The sequence below is a fragment of the Pteropus vampyrus genome, unplaced genomic scaffold, assembly GCF_000151845.1.
Source record: "Pteropus vampyrus isolate Shadow unplaced genomic scaffold, Pvam_2.0 Scaffold55, whole genome shotgun sequence".
NCBI lineage: Eukaryota > Metazoa > Chordata > Mammalia > Chiroptera > Pteropodidae > Pteropus > Pteropus vampyrus.
In genome coordinates, this window is record NW_011888836.1 from 4,237,161 (window position 1) to 4,252,018 (window position 14,858).

The window sequence follows — 14,858 nt, forward strand, 5'->3', positions numbered from 1 at the left end:
GGGGGGTATTGTGAGTGTGGCAAAAACTCAACAACTCTGTGTATTGAGATCAAGAGGTGTTGAAGGAAATAGCCTGTGAAGGCACACGATTGCTTCACAGTTCACTCATGTCCCTGAAGAGACTTTGCCCAGAGAGATGTTCTTGAAAAACCAACAGATTTTCTCACAATCCAGGCTCCACTCCCTTGGACCAAAATGAAACCACTGCGGACCTTTCGTGAACTGATCAAAGTCAACCACCAGTGACTTTGCTGTCCCTCCTTAGCCTGTTACCTCAAAGTCAGAACAATTTGTGAGAGGCTGTGAGCCAGGAAGAAGAAAACAATGATAATATTTGTAAGGCACTTTACAGTTTATAAATAATTTCCATTACGGTTCAGTCAAGGAGTTGTAAACATTCCTTTCAGAGAACACACATTTACAATCTGAGAAGAGTCACACTGAGGGCTTTTCTCCCCAACTATATTCCATCTGTGACACTCTCTGCTGCCGTCTGGTGACTGAGATTATAATCAGCAAAAGCAGACTGCTGTTCTTCAAGCTATTACAAAATGGAGAGAAAACCATGGTATTAGCGAAGAATTAATTTCCCCTTTATAATGAATCCAGAAAGTGCCGATGAACAATTAGCACTAATGGATAACTTTGTAGATTCCGTTAACACCAGGAACCCTGTTTAGTGTAGACCTGCAAAAGAGGTAAAATGGATGCACTTCATGAAGACTCAATGTCTGGGTGGTAATCACCTGGTGGAGTTTTCATTTGAAATCAATGTTTTCAGAAAGAATGTGACTTAAGGTCATGCCATTTAACCTCTGACCCAGCATAACATCCCTAAAGTCTACCAGCCAGCCTCTGTTGACTAACCCTTGTGATGAGGCCTTTCTACCTCTCCAAGAGAACAATTCTGTGTTTACATAGATATGGTTGTTAGAAAGCGTGCCCACAGGACTGCAGTGTGAAGGTCGTGAAAGAGCACTGTGTTCTTTTAAGGGAACATGGCTGGCTCAGTTTCAGAGGTGGAGGGCATATAGGATGATGATATATCCAAATTTGGGGATTATTTGTTATTTTCCTCCTGAATAAACACTATGAAGAAGATATAGAAATGCCGTATAGTCTTCTTTGTTAGGGAGAGTGATGCTGGGTCATAACATTGATCTAGTACATGGTTCATGATTTTGCAGATAAAACTAGAAGCAATTCCTCTTCCTAGTTGACTAATATCAGCTTGCCATGAAAGCTTTAATTATAGTATGTATATCCATCTCATCTTTCCTACTAGGTAGTTTTGGCTTTCAAGGAATCGATCATCATCATCTAGATGTGGTTGGCAGCAGAATGTATGTGGAAAGCCAAGTGGAAGTATAAGTTTATTAATTCAGTTTAGTATTTTATGAATATTATGTGTGTCCTCAATTGGTTTGCATATTCCTTCAGGCAGGAATTACTTCTTATACCTGACTATAGACCCAACATGGAACACACACAGGACCTCACCAGTAGATGCTCAATAATTATTTGTAGAAAACTGTATTGTAGGTAGCACATTGAACATGAGCTGAAGAATTAATATGATTATCAATGACCATCAAGCCATTTAACACATGTAAAATTTTTGTATTTTTAAAGTGCTTTAAAAAGATATTTATTTTTTTTTAACAAGTAGAAAATAATGATCTTTAAAACACATTTCATTTTTAGTGGAAAACGACATTATCAAAAACATATAGCAATTTGTTCATCATCTTCAAGAAATAGGATTTGTATATAAAACACATATATAGCACTGAATGACAAAACGATGGGTATGTATGGTCGAAGTTCAAAACTGGATTTGCTCTTAAACTCATTCCCATGGTGTCTTAAGTCAAGAATGATCTTGAGTAGGGAGAGGGAAGTGGGTTGGTATTCCATGCTTTTGAAGGTGAATTTCCTCACTGTGTAATAGGTTCAAGTCAGTGGTCAGGACAGCCATTTAGACTGACAGTCCCCTGGACTTCCACGGCTTCAGTGACAGGGACAGGAATGCGGTTGACTTGAATATCCTTCAGACAGCCAAAAAATGATTTCCATACAGGGAGCTTCAAAATCTTCAAATTGGCTAAAAGAAAAAAAGCAGAGGCGTTCAATGGGTAATCCATACTGTCAAATGAATGAACCTAATTTAAAAAATAGTTGGATTAGAGTTAAAGCGATCCAGGGTCTCAGATGACCCAGTCACTTCCTCCCTTTAAGTGGGTACCCAACACCCCACCTGCTGTGACAGATCAGCACAAGGCTCTTCTAAAAGTTCTTCAAAGAAGGAGATTCCACAGCCCAAATCAATAGATAACAACTCTAAAAGCTAGTGCTTTTTATGGGTTATAGAAGACCTATAAAATTAATGACTAAACTATTTGGAAGGACATAAAACAGTGAAGAATGACAAGACTCTTTCCTGGCAAAATTCTAGTCTTGAACCTGACTCTATCTCAACCTGTCTGATTGTCCCATTCTGGCCTCACAAAGCTTAATAACTTGCCATAAAACTTAATGACTGGAGAGGAAAGACTGGTTTCTCAGCCCCTTTCCTGATTCTTTGCTGATATCAGCTTCTAGATTAATTCAGACTCTTAAGAGAGGCTTATAAATTACAGGCTCGAGACAAGAGGAAGCAGCAGTAATGTGGCCTGGCTTGCTGAGAAATGTACCCACTGCTGGCAATTGGGTTTCCCTATGTGCTAGAGAAAAGGGTCTCACCGTCTCTAGCATTTAGCCAACAGCTGCCCTGCTGATAACCCACAGGCTGGGGCATCACATTTGCTGGGTTAAGACAGAAATGTTAAAAGCTGACATGGGGCAACATGCGTGAAGTCAGGACAAGAGTTACCTGGGACACCTCCAATGTGTAGTGGCTCCTGAGTGCTGGTAGGCGGGAAGGGGAGCCGTCCAGCTGTGTAGCTATTGTCTGTGTCCAGTTCCAGGTGCAGGATGTGTTGTTTTATGGTGACTGCAGGGAAAGTAAGCTGGTCAGGAATTACCTGAGGGGAGCCCTGCCTGCTGTTTAATGTCTACACTAGTGTGTCACCACTGGCTTCTTCTTAACTCATTCCTGCAGGACCTCTGGGAGCACTGTTTGCAGGAATTCGGAAATTAGACATAAATTCAACAAAATTCAACCAGGTGGTGTTTAGGTGCTTCCAGATGTATTACAGAATTTAATTCTTAAAATGAATCTGTGAGAAAGATGTTATCGCTCCTCTTTGCCAGATAAGAGAATGTGATTCTTAGTCATTGAGGAGCTTGACAAGATGGCTTGGTGTAAGTTGAATGAGTTGGGATTCGAGCTCTGGCTCTCCAGAGGCATGAACTCACGTGAGCTCAGCTTCTTCCCACAAAGACACTGACTCCTGAAAACTGACTCTAGAGACAGTTGCTTTTGATCCTCGAAATAAAATTCCTCCCATGTTAACAATGTTAACTAACTGCAATGTAGTTAGCTTTCAAATTAGCCAAGCAAAGACTGCTTTTTTTACAAAAGATATTTCAGCCCATACAGGTAAATATATCTCCAAACTAATGTCCACTGTTATTCATAAAATAGCAGACTCAGTCTAAGAGAATACGCCTGTTCTCTTCTCAGTGGTTTGTCTAAATCACTTGCATCAATATTAAATGATTATTGACAAAAATAACCCAACAATGAACTTTAGGAATAGCAAAAGCAAATACTAACCAAGCACTTAATACAGACTGGACACTGTTAAGCGCTTTATTTGCATTATCCTGTTTAATTTTCACAACTCTGGGAGGTGTATACTCTTTTTATCTCCATGGTGAAGATGAGAAAACTGAAGACGAAAAGCAATTAAGTAGCTTGCCCAAGGTCACACAGGTAAGGGCTGCCACTGAGATGTCACCTCTTGTTCTTTTTGACTTCAGAGACAAAATCTAAATCACAATGTTATACTACCTTGAAACCAAACACAGCTTATCAGTTTGCTTGGATCAAAAAAATGTATATCTCAGTACCTATGAAGAACTGGAGGCAGCAGCCATGAGTTACGCAAATGTAGTTGAGGAGTGAGAATGGACGAAGCAATTCCTCTTCCTAGTTGGCTAATATCAGCTTGCCATGAAAGCTTTAATTATAGTATGTATATCCATCTCATCTTTCCTACTAGGTAGTTTTGGCTTTCAAGGAATCGATCATCATCATCTAGATGTGGTTGGCAGCAGAATGTATGTGGAAAGCCAAGTGGAAGTATAAGTTTATTAATTCAGTTTAGTATTTTATGAATATTATGTGTGTCCTCAATTGGTTTGCATATTCCTTCAGGCAGGAATTACTTCTTATACCTGACTATAGACCCAACATGGAACACACACAGGACCTCACCAGTAGATGCTCAATAATTATTTGTAGAAAACTGTATTGTAGGTAACACATTGAACATGAGCTGAAGAATTAATATGATTATCAATGACCATCAAGCCATTTAACACATGTAAAATTTTTGTATTTTTAAAGTGCTTTAAAAAGATATTTATTTTTTTTTAACAAGTAGAAAATAATGATCTTTAAAACACATTTCATTTTTAGTGGAAAACGACATTATCAAAAACATATAGCAATTTGTTCATCATCTTCAAGAAATAGGATTTGTATATAAAACACATATATAGCACTGAATGACAAAACGATGGGTATGTATGGTCGAAGTTCAAAACTGGATTTGCTCTTAAACTCATTCCCATGGTGTCTTAAGTCAAGAATGATCTTGAGTAGGGAGAGGGAAGTGGGTTGGTATTCCATGCTTTTGAAGGTGAATTTCCTCACTGTGTAATAGGTTCAAGTCAGTGGTCAGGACAGCCATTTAGACTGACAGTCCCCTGGACTTCCACGGCTTCAGTGACAGGGACAGGAATGCGGTTGACTTGAATATCCTTCAGACAGCCAAAAAATGATTTCCATACAGGGAGCTTCAAAATCTTCAAATTGGCTAAAAGAAAAAAAGCAGAGGCGTTCAATGGGTAATCCATACTGTCAAATGAATGAACCTAATTTAAAAAATAGTTGGATTAGAGTTAAAGCGATCCAGGGTCTCAGATGACCCAGTCACTTCCTCCCTTTAAGTGGGTACCCAACACCCCACCTGCTGTGACAGATCAGCACAAGGCTCTTCTAAAAGTTCTTCAAAGAAGGAGATTCCACAGCCCAAATCAATAGATAACAACTCTAAAAGCTAGTGCTTTTTATGGGTTATAGAAGACCTATAAAATTAATGACTAAACTATTTGGAAGGACATAAAACAGTGAAGAATGACAAGACGCTTTCCTGGCAAAATTCTAGTCTTGAACCTGACTCTATCTCAACCTGTCTGATTGTCCCATTCTGGCCTCACAAAGCTTAATAACTTGCCATAAAACTTAATGACTGGAGAGGAAAGACTGGTTTCTCAGCCCCTTTCCTGATTCTTTGCTGATATCAGCTTCTAGATTAATTCAGACTCTTAAGAGAGGCTTATAAATTACAGGCTCGAGACAAGAGGAAGCAGCAGTAATGTGGCTTGGCTTGCTGAGAAATGTACCCACTGCTGGCAATTGGGTTTCCCTATGTGCTAGAGAAAAGGGTCTCACCGTCTCTAGCATTTAGCCAACAGCTGCCCTCCTGATAACCCACAGGCTGGGGCATCACATTTGCTGGGTTAAGACAGAAATGTTAAAAGCTGACATGAGGCAACATGCGTGAAGTCAGGACAAGAGTTACCTGGGACACCTCCAATGTGTAGTGGCTCCTGAGTGCTGGCAGGCGGGAAGGGGAGCCGTCCAGCTGTGTAGCTATTGTCTGTGTCCAGTTCCAGGTGCAGGATGTGTTGTTTTATGGTGACTGCAGGGAAAGTAAGCTGGTCAGGAATTACCTGAGGGGAGCCCTGCCTGCTGTTTAATGTCTACACTAGTGTGTCACCACTGGCTTCTTCTTAACTCATTCCTGCAGGACCTCTGGGAGCACTGTTTGCAGGAATTCGGAAATTAGACATAAATTCAACAAAATTCAACCAGGTGGTGTTTAGGTGCTTCCAGATGTATTACAGAATTTAATTCTTAAAATGAATCTGTGAGAAAGATATTATCGCTCCTCTTTGCCAGATAAGAGAATGTGATTCTCAGTCATTGAGGAGCTTGACAAGATGGCTTGGTGTAAGTTGAATGAGTTGGGATTCAAGCTCTGGCTCTCCAGAGGCATGAACTCACGTGAGCTCAGCTTCTTCCCACAAAGACACTGACTTCTGAAAACTGACTCTAGAGACAGTCGCTTTTGATCCTCGAAATAAAATTCCTCCCATGTTAACAATGTTAACTAACTGCAATGTAGTTAGCTTTCAAATTAGCCAAGCAAAGACTGCTTTTTTTACAAAAGATATTTCAGCCCATACAGGTAAATATATCTCCAAACTAATGTCCACTGTTATTCATAAAATAGCAGGCTCAGTCTAAGAGAATATGCCTGTTCTCTTCTCAGTGGTTTGTCTAAATCACTTGCATCAATATTAAATGATTATTGACAAAAATAACCCAACAATGAACTTTAGGAATAGCAAAAGCAAATACTAACCAAGCACTTAATACAGACTGGACACTGTTAAGCGCTTTATTTGCATTATCCTGTTTAATTTTCACAACTCTGGGAGGTGTATACTCTTTTTATCTCCATGGTGAAGATGAGGAAACTGAAGACGAAAAGCAATTAAGTAGCTTGCCCAAGGTCACACAGGTAAGGGCTGCCACTGAGATGTCACCTCTTGTTCTTTTTGACTTCAGAGACAAAATCTAAATCACAATGTTATACTACCTTGAAACCAAACACAGCTTATCAGTTTGCTTGGATCAAAAAAATGTATATCTCAGTACCTATGAAGAACTGGAGGCAGCAGCCATGAGTTACGCAAATGTAGTTGAGGAGTGAGAATGGACAAGTTCTCACTGGGTTAAGCTGGTGGGCTGACCCCACTCAGACACTAATGGATGGTTGAACAGAGGCTGCATTTGGGACATTCCAGTCCAGATGGAAAGGAAGATTGTGTTAGTGTATGAACAACAGGCTGTTGGATATCATACCTGTCACTGAGTGCCACTGTCCATCACATAGAGATTGCTTTGGTGTGACTGATGTCAAGATCCCACCTGCCTCACTGTCAACAGAGGCCATGACCTGAAACACACATGCATTTTCTCATTTCTTTCGAGAAAGGCCCGTGGAGCCAACTTCCCCAGACATCTTCCCTTCCCACCCCTTCCACCCTGACAGCCCAGGAGCACTTTAGATATAGGTTCCCCACTCTCACACCAAGTGATCACATGGGGTCCAAGGCTTTGCAAGAATCTCTCTGCTGCATCCCTTTCAGGCAAGCAAGCTGCAAACCTAGGGCCCTGCCTGGAGTTTTTGCCCAAGGCAGTGAGCCCTTCCTTCAGCATCCTAACCCCCAGGCACTACTCAGAGGTTGCTGATTAGCATCAAAGATCCTCCTTAGCTATTATAAGTGACAGTGAGTCTGTTTAGAAGGATGTAAAATTTGGAAGGCAAATATGCTAGCTGAGGCCTACATCCTGCTGCAAAGGCCAGCTACTTATAATAATCCCATGAATGCATGACTTATAGAGGGTTTCGTCCAAGGAAATCAACAAGCTAACCTACTTCATTTGTATTGGGCATGTGTCAAGGGTCAGGCACACAGCATGCTACTCTGTAGAATCCCACATTCTCACTCTCTGGGCAGGATTCTCCAAGGGCTGAATCAAGGTGAATGAAATGAGAGGACTGAAATAAGCATGTTGGTAAATAATTTACATGTAGCTAGAGAGTGCAGTCTATTCTCAGGCGATTTTCAAGCTAAACAATGTGACTGCTGTTATGGAGGTCATCGGGTCTTGATTTTATTTTCTGTGATTATTTCCTATCCAGAAGCTCTCGCTGGAGACTCTCCCCAACCCCAACCCTGAAAAGTCAGCCTTGTCTCAGCCGTCAGCAAGCAGATCATTGCTTGCATCTCTGGCCTACCAGAGGCCTGCTAGACGTAAAGGCTGCAATTTAAATAAAAAGTGTCTAGGAGTTTGTACTATTTTGTTTTCTTCTTGGAGTTTTCCCCTTGCATTTAATAAACTGGGGAAGGATGAAGATGAAAGAGAATGGCCTGTTATCAATTTTGCCTTTAAGTCTTCTAGAAGAATATGGTTTTAAAAAAAGATTTTTTGAGAAGGAAAGTGATATAACTGGGTCACGAAAATAAAATATTGACTAGGCCTGTGAGTAATGGGAAGGATGAGGCAGCAGAAGCATACACAGAAGAAAGAGTTCGTGAAAAGCCAAAGGAAGCCTGGGTGGAAACCCAAGGGCCAGCTTGGCTGCAGGGCCCAGAAAGGCTGGTGAGTTGTAGAGAAAGGAAAAGGGGAATCTGAAACTGATTCAGTAACACAAGACCATGGGCATGGGTGTCAGATGGTGTAGACAGCTGGTGAGGAAAACATATTCCATAAATCCTGGCACTGCCCTTACGTGTAAAGGTAGAGACGTGACAAGGGTGAAGAAGAGGAGTGAACACGAACATTTATTGAGTATGTGGCAGTTTCTATTCTTGTGACACAAGCCCTAAGATATAAGCATTATTATCTACATTCGAAAGATAAAGAAATTGAGTCTGAAAGAGGTTAAGTAACTTCCCCAGGGTCACACAACTAAGTGGTGCAGCTGGAATTCAGCCCAGCTTGTTTTGAGTTTTTCCAGTTTTAAAGGTGAAGAATAAAAAATGTGATGATCAAATTACTTGTTAAAGGAAAAGGGTAAGTGAGCCCTGAAGTCAGGTCTCTTAAAAAGAAGATCAGATTTCACTCTCTACAGTCTCTTCACCTACTATGGTCTCCAAAAATGGAATCTGGTTCTAATGTTCTTCATCTGCTGTTCCCATGTCACCGGACTGCTACGTACCTTTCCTGCCTCCATGTAAACACATAAGTGCCTCCTGGGTTGACTGCCGATATGTATTAGGATTCCAGTGAGACTTCTTGGGCGAATGCTGAAGACGAGCTTAAATTCTGGCCCCAACAACACAGAGTTAGCTTTAAAAAAAAAAAAAAAAAAAAAAAAAACAGTTAAAACATCATAATTCAAGAAGAAGGATGGAGTTCTTCAAAAGACTCAAACACGTAAACTCTTCCAAATTGCTCCTTACCCAGTTTGACATGACCTCCTTCTTGGGAGAAATAAATGCCTTTCTCCAAAGAGCCGCCCAAGCAAGGAGATACACCAAAGCTTGCTGAAGGGGTGTCCAGTGGTTTCAGGTTCAATTGAAAGTTCCTCAGGCATCCCACAAAGCTGTTTTTGGGGAGACCCTGCAACCAAGCACAAGAGAGAGCAAACTTCATTACCCATAACTCACAGAAATGCATGTGCAGCCAAGGTTAAGGGCAGGCGCAGTGTGTACTAAAGGGGAAAGTCTGGAGGATTAATTCTTCCTGTTTAAAAGAGTCAGGTGGGCTTGACTGTTCCATTTGGCTTCCGGCCCACAGTGCAAGAAAAACCTGCATACCAGCTTTCTGGCAGGTGGTCAAAGTTTGAAGGTGCCATCAAACCAAGTGGTGTGTGTGCAGAGGGCAGGGGCAGTAGAGGTTGCTCGCTAGTGCTGGAACGAGAACAGAGAGGGGGACCTGACTCTGGTCTGCACAGACAGAGCTGCAGTAGAGGAAATTCCCACCTTACACTTCACAGGTCTCACCATTTCTTTGCAGGTACAAACCATTTCTTAGGGTTTCATGAGCCCATGTGATTGCTTAATGCAAGGCAGCTGACTGAGAAAAGAGGCCAAAACATTCCAAAAATAATAAAGTGTAAAAAGATTCTCTACATTGTTGGGCTCATTGCACTGCCAAAAAAATATGAATGCTGTAGAATTAAGTAACACGTGGTGTGCAGCATCAGTGGGCTTGCATGGAGCTCCGTGCCTTTTACAGCTGGCCCGGAACAGGAACTTTCACCTGGGGCCCAGGGACGTGCTTATGGGTTCTGTGATCCCTTAAATTACATATCAGATATTCTCTGTATGTGCATTATCCTAGAGGGAGAGGCTGTGCTTTCACAAAATTCTCAAAAGAGTTAAAGAATCACTGAATTAAATCACTAAACTCCCTTCTAGAATAAATGCCTTTAGGACCCTGGAATCCTACATGACAGAGGCAAGGCATGATAATTTTAAGAGAGTATGCTGATATTAGACATGCATGTAAACGATAAGATACTGATTTGGCTCTTTATGAAATTTTTAGTTTCTTAAGATTTGCCATCTTATAGAATGAAGAGCCTATAGCTGAGACCAAGCTCAGACTCTCTAGGATAGGCCATAGTCCAACACTGAACCCCTACAGGCTGACGGCGGGTTTTGGTATTCAGAGGAAGATGTGGTTTGGTTGGACGTGGCCTGTCCTTTAAGAGGATTTGGAGGAGGGTAATACAATGGTTTGCACCCTCAGGTTGATGTAAGGCTGCAAAAAGAACCGTGCCTTGTAAGAATGTTGTAAATGGGGTGCTATGGATTGTCCCACATAGTAGGATGCTAAGTGTGTCTATCCAGGTCAGAAGAATACCCAAATTATGCCCTTGAATAGCTATCCCATCCTGTGATTTCTGAGAGGGAAATATACACAGAGGTTGCAGAAAAACAAACAGTAACATTAAGTATCCTCCTTAGCAATTAATACGTTATATGTTCTATAGATATTATATGTTACATATACTATATTGTTATCTATTTTTATGATATACATGTTATTATATATAATAAAGCAAAACAATACTTTATGACTTGCTGGAGCTTTGACCCAAATTCTAGCGTAAAACTCAAGTGGACCAGGCTGAGCCTTGTGGAGACACCATGGCCTAGGTGAGATCAGTCTGAATGCCTAGAATCCATGCTGGAGGAAATGACCTGCTTTAATTACATTGATTTCCAGCCTCAGACTTGAGTCTTGGCCCTTCCTCTGCCACTGCAAACACATCAGAATTGGCCACCAGCTGTGAAAAAGGGGCCAAGAGTATCTGGCATGCATTTAGGTGGAGGGTAGTTCCTAGGCCTGGACTGTTGACAGGACCATCGTACTTCACTTAGTGGAAGGAAAAAAGAAAATCTAGGAGAAGAATGATGGGTGGGTACAGCTGCCTCAAGTAACCCGGGTGCAATTAGTGCTCTGGCAGCGTGAGAGGAGAGACAGGGAGAGGGCATTACAGAGCTCAGCCCTGGAGTCATGGCCCAGCAGAGCGTTTGAACTTGACAAATCCAAGAACTCTTTCTTCTTGGGGATAGATGGACTTGTGACGGACTTGTGACTTTCCTTTAGCCCAAAGTTCCCCCAAGTTTGGTTCTTGAGATAAATTTATTTTGGACACCAAATAACATTAAAACACATATTTTTAGTTGTAATGTTATTCCTTTTTCAATTTTTTTTTCAGCCTTTAGATTAGTGCAAGGAACAAATTTTAGTTTTGTGCTAATATGTCTTAAACACCCCTCGATCACTTGATGAGCTCCTTTTTTCTCCAAAAGAAGATAATGTAGAGCACATTATGTAGGTAGACCCTTTCGACACTGTTATTTTTATATATTTATTTTTAATGCTTATCTACCAAATGTGGTAAAAAAAAAATATATAGGGTTTCCATGTATGAGAGAGAAAAAAAGATCCTTTAAAAACAAATTTAAATTAAAGAGTTGATTGAGAGCAAACTATTAAGTGAATGTTTTACTGGGTATGGCAAAGATGCTGAAGGTGGCACAAATTGCTAAAGTTTGAAAACCGTCTTAATCAAAAATCCCAATCTACAACTTAAAACCACGTTTTTGTGTTCCCTGGAAGAGAGGCTAAGAGATTGCTATTTATAAAGCCAAGAAGAAGCCCCAGATCCATTCCATCAGGGTCCATGTCTCAAGCTGCATCTTTAAAATGAAAGGCGGGGAATAGGGAGTGGCTACCTCTCTGTAGGCTTATGGATATTAGATTATTTTTAAAAAATCATTTAGAGTATTTTGATATTCTTGAATATCTTATATAATTACAATGATTATATCATACAGCAAATTATTTGTATCTATGGCTCTGAAACATAACTATTTACCTTTGGTTTCCCTGATGGAGCCGATCCCAGGTAAATGGGTGCTCTGAGGCTGAAGGTGGAAGTTCCGGGCAAACTCCCCTCCTGGGCCCTCAGACCATCCACAACCAAGCGACTCTTTTCTCCATCTTGCCCGAATGCCACCTTCAGAGTAAAGAAAATAAGTTAATCATATTCCTGCCTTTGACAATTGCTACTGTGTTTTATCTAGTGGTCGAAGGAGATTTTTTTTAGAAATGTTTTTTTCTACCCCTTCGAGTAGCTTTAAAAAATGAGAGAGTTTTCTTCCTAGTGTCTCATCATCATCATTATAATTTTGTGAGGTTATGTTAGATATTGAACAGAGTAAGCTAAAATGGGAGTGAAAAAAGGTTATTCAAAAGCAAACTAATAAAGATAAAATTGATCTGGAAACTCATAGAAAAGATAAACAACTGAAGAGCCAAAGGAATATAAATAAAACACACACACGTGCAACAAAAGGGATGGCATAGTTTGCGCAGAGCTAACGGGACGGGGGGCGGGAAGTCATGCGTTCCCTTGAGGAGGGTGCCTGGACCAAGTTGCCAGTGGCTATTTCTCTTCCAACAAGAGGAGTGTTTTAAACTTTTTGCTAACGGTCAGGATCCCTGGGCTCCACTATGGACTCCACCACATCATGACTATCAGACTATTTTCTAAAGGCTCCCCTATTTTTACATTTATACCCAGCTGTGACCTCTGGCCTCTACTGTCTCCTGACGTGTGGGCTCTCACATCTGACAGGCAACTCAACCTGAGGTGTTCGCACCAGAAATCCTTCACTGCCCCAGCTCTAAACTGCTCCTTCCCCAGCCACATCCACCTCCTCCCCATCTTGTCCATCTCAGCGAAAGTCTCACTATTGACCCAACTGCTGGTCCAAAATCACAGGACTTGATATTGACTCTCACACCCTACATGAAACCCATCAGCAAAGCTTCCTGGGTCTGCCTCCAGAACGCGTCCCAGATGGTCTACTTCTTTCCACCTCCACCCGGCTTCTCAAAACAAAGGCAAGAGAATCCATCTGGTTTACCTACTTCTATCTACTCTTACCCACTTTTAGACTCTGTAGCTAGAGAGTTTTGAAAATAAAAATCTGTTAATGTAATGCTCCTTTTTTAGTGTTAGACTCTCCAGAAGCTTCAGAGACACTCAGAATAAAATCCAAATCCTTACCTTGGCCTTCAAAGCTTACATTATCTGGGCCCTGCCTTGCTTTTTGAATTCCATTTCTTATCCTTGCTGGTCTGCTCATTCAGCTAATTCCTACTTGAGGGTGTTTGTACATGCTGTTTCCTCTGCCTGGGATATCCTCCCTAAAACTTCATATAATTGTCACCTCCTGCAGGAGGGCTTTTTTCCCTACCCTATCTAAAATAGCCTCTCCACTCAGTTACTTTCTTACCTTGCTTTAGTGTTTCCTCAAAGCACTTACCAGTATCTGACATTATATTGGGAAATTTTTGTTTATATTCTCCAGGATGGCAGCTCACTAAATATTTGTTGACTAAGTGAGTAAAACTTATCAAATCACTTATGTTTTCTGAGTTCCAGTTACCTCATCAGAAAAAAAAGTAAGTCCTTTCTTGCCTTTAACTGTATTTCTTTAAATCTGGGGTGCCTGGAAGCAAGAGCTAAGGTTCTAGAAATGTGAGTCTTTACACTGTGCTATGGAGAAGGCATAGAATGGGGCCTGGAGACCTGGAAATTGTCCTGAAGGAGAGAAATGGTCCAGGAAGCAGGGGTGGAAGTAGGCAAGGTGGAGTGAGGCATGGAGGGGGCTGAAAAAGCAGGGAGTAAAGCCCGTCTTGTCCTTTTAAGACGACATCCAGGCATGGTGTAGCAGTCTCTAGTGCTGAGAGGTTGGGGCGCTCAGTGCCTCTGACCACAGACCTCTCTCTCAGTGCTTGTGCCCTCATGCCTAGAAGATGCTGAGACTCCTATTTTCAGCTACTCAACAGTGAATTCTGCACCAACTGGAGGTTCTAATGCAGCCCCAGCCAGCTCTTACCGTGTGCCACTTCCCGTCACTGTATTTCTCTTTGCTTTTGAGCTTCAGTTTTTTCCCTTCTGCCCCCAAAGCAAAGACTAGACGTCCCTTCGAAAGATAAAGAGCCATAAAGGAGTTCTTAGTGCCTGTGTAAAACACAAGCCCTCTGGAGGATGTTGTCTGCACATCCACAGCAAATTGTGACCTGGGGGAAAAAGAAAGCAATAGGCAAAGAAGAAAAATAGAGGTTTTTAGTATTTTTTCCAAGTCTCTGAAGCTGGGAGAGAGTGCGAGCAGCAAATATTCCAACTCTCATTATTTAAATGAATAAACCAAGGCATGTACTGATTAAATAACCCATCTCTCTGGGAACTTTTAAAAGTTATTATATTCCAGCTGATAAAAGTTTTATTGTATCATTCCCATACATATGGCCTTGGAGAATAACATGGAAGTTCTACAGCAGGCTTAGCTAATGGTGTTAAGTCCCAGCACATGGCAAGGAGGAAGATGCCTTATTTGAAAAAAAAAAATTGGCATTTAAAAAAATTATGGTAAAATACACATAGCATCAAACTTACCATCGTAACCATTTTAAAGTGTTCAGTTTAGTAAAGTACCTTCATGTTGTCCTGCAACCGATCTCTAGAACTCTTTATCTTGCAAAACTGAAACTCTGTACCGATTAAACAACTCTTATTCCC

At 41.2% G+C, this 14,858-nt stretch overlaps 2 protein-coding genes across 4 annotated transcripts in view; both read right to left on the reverse strand.

Annotated features, from left to right (window-relative positions):
- Positions 1–1,517: 1,517 nt before the first annotated feature.
- Positions 1,518–3,449, reverse strand: LOC111739867 (laminin subunit alpha-3-like). The gene is made up of 3 exons (XM_023530839.1): positions 3,405–3,449; positions 2,873–3,053; positions 1,518–2,104 (listed from the first exon to the last, which is right to left on the reverse strand). Exons 1-3 carry the CDS (start codon positions 3,447–3,449, stop codon positions 1,959–1,961), a joined length of 372 nt encoding a protein of 123 aa, XP_023386607.1. The 3' UTR covers positions 1,518–1,958.
- Positions 3,450–4,796: 1,347 nt separating this feature from the next.
- The window catches only part of LAMA3 (laminin subunit alpha 3), a 64,627-nt gene continuing 54,565 nt past the window's right edge, over positions 4,797–14,858 (reverse strand). For all 3 annotated transcript variants that reach the window (XM_023530807.1, XM_023530808.1, XM_011360441.2), the window contains 7 exons: positions 14,176–14,359; positions 12,144–12,284; positions 9,211–9,370; positions 8,967–9,097; positions 7,103–7,196; positions 5,754–5,873; positions 4,797–4,985 (listed from right to left, as the gene is read on the reverse strand). In XM_023530807.1, coding sequence (XP_023386575.1) covers positions 4,840–4,985; positions 5,754–5,873; positions 7,103–7,196; positions 8,967–9,097; positions 9,211–9,370; positions 12,144–12,284; positions 14,176–14,359 — 976 coding nt within the window. In that variant the 3' untranslated portion in view covers positions 4,797–4,839. The remainder of the gene's footprint in view (positions 4,986–5,753; positions 5,874–7,102; positions 7,197–8,966; positions 9,098–9,210; positions 9,371–12,143; positions 12,285–14,175; positions 14,360–14,858) is intronic.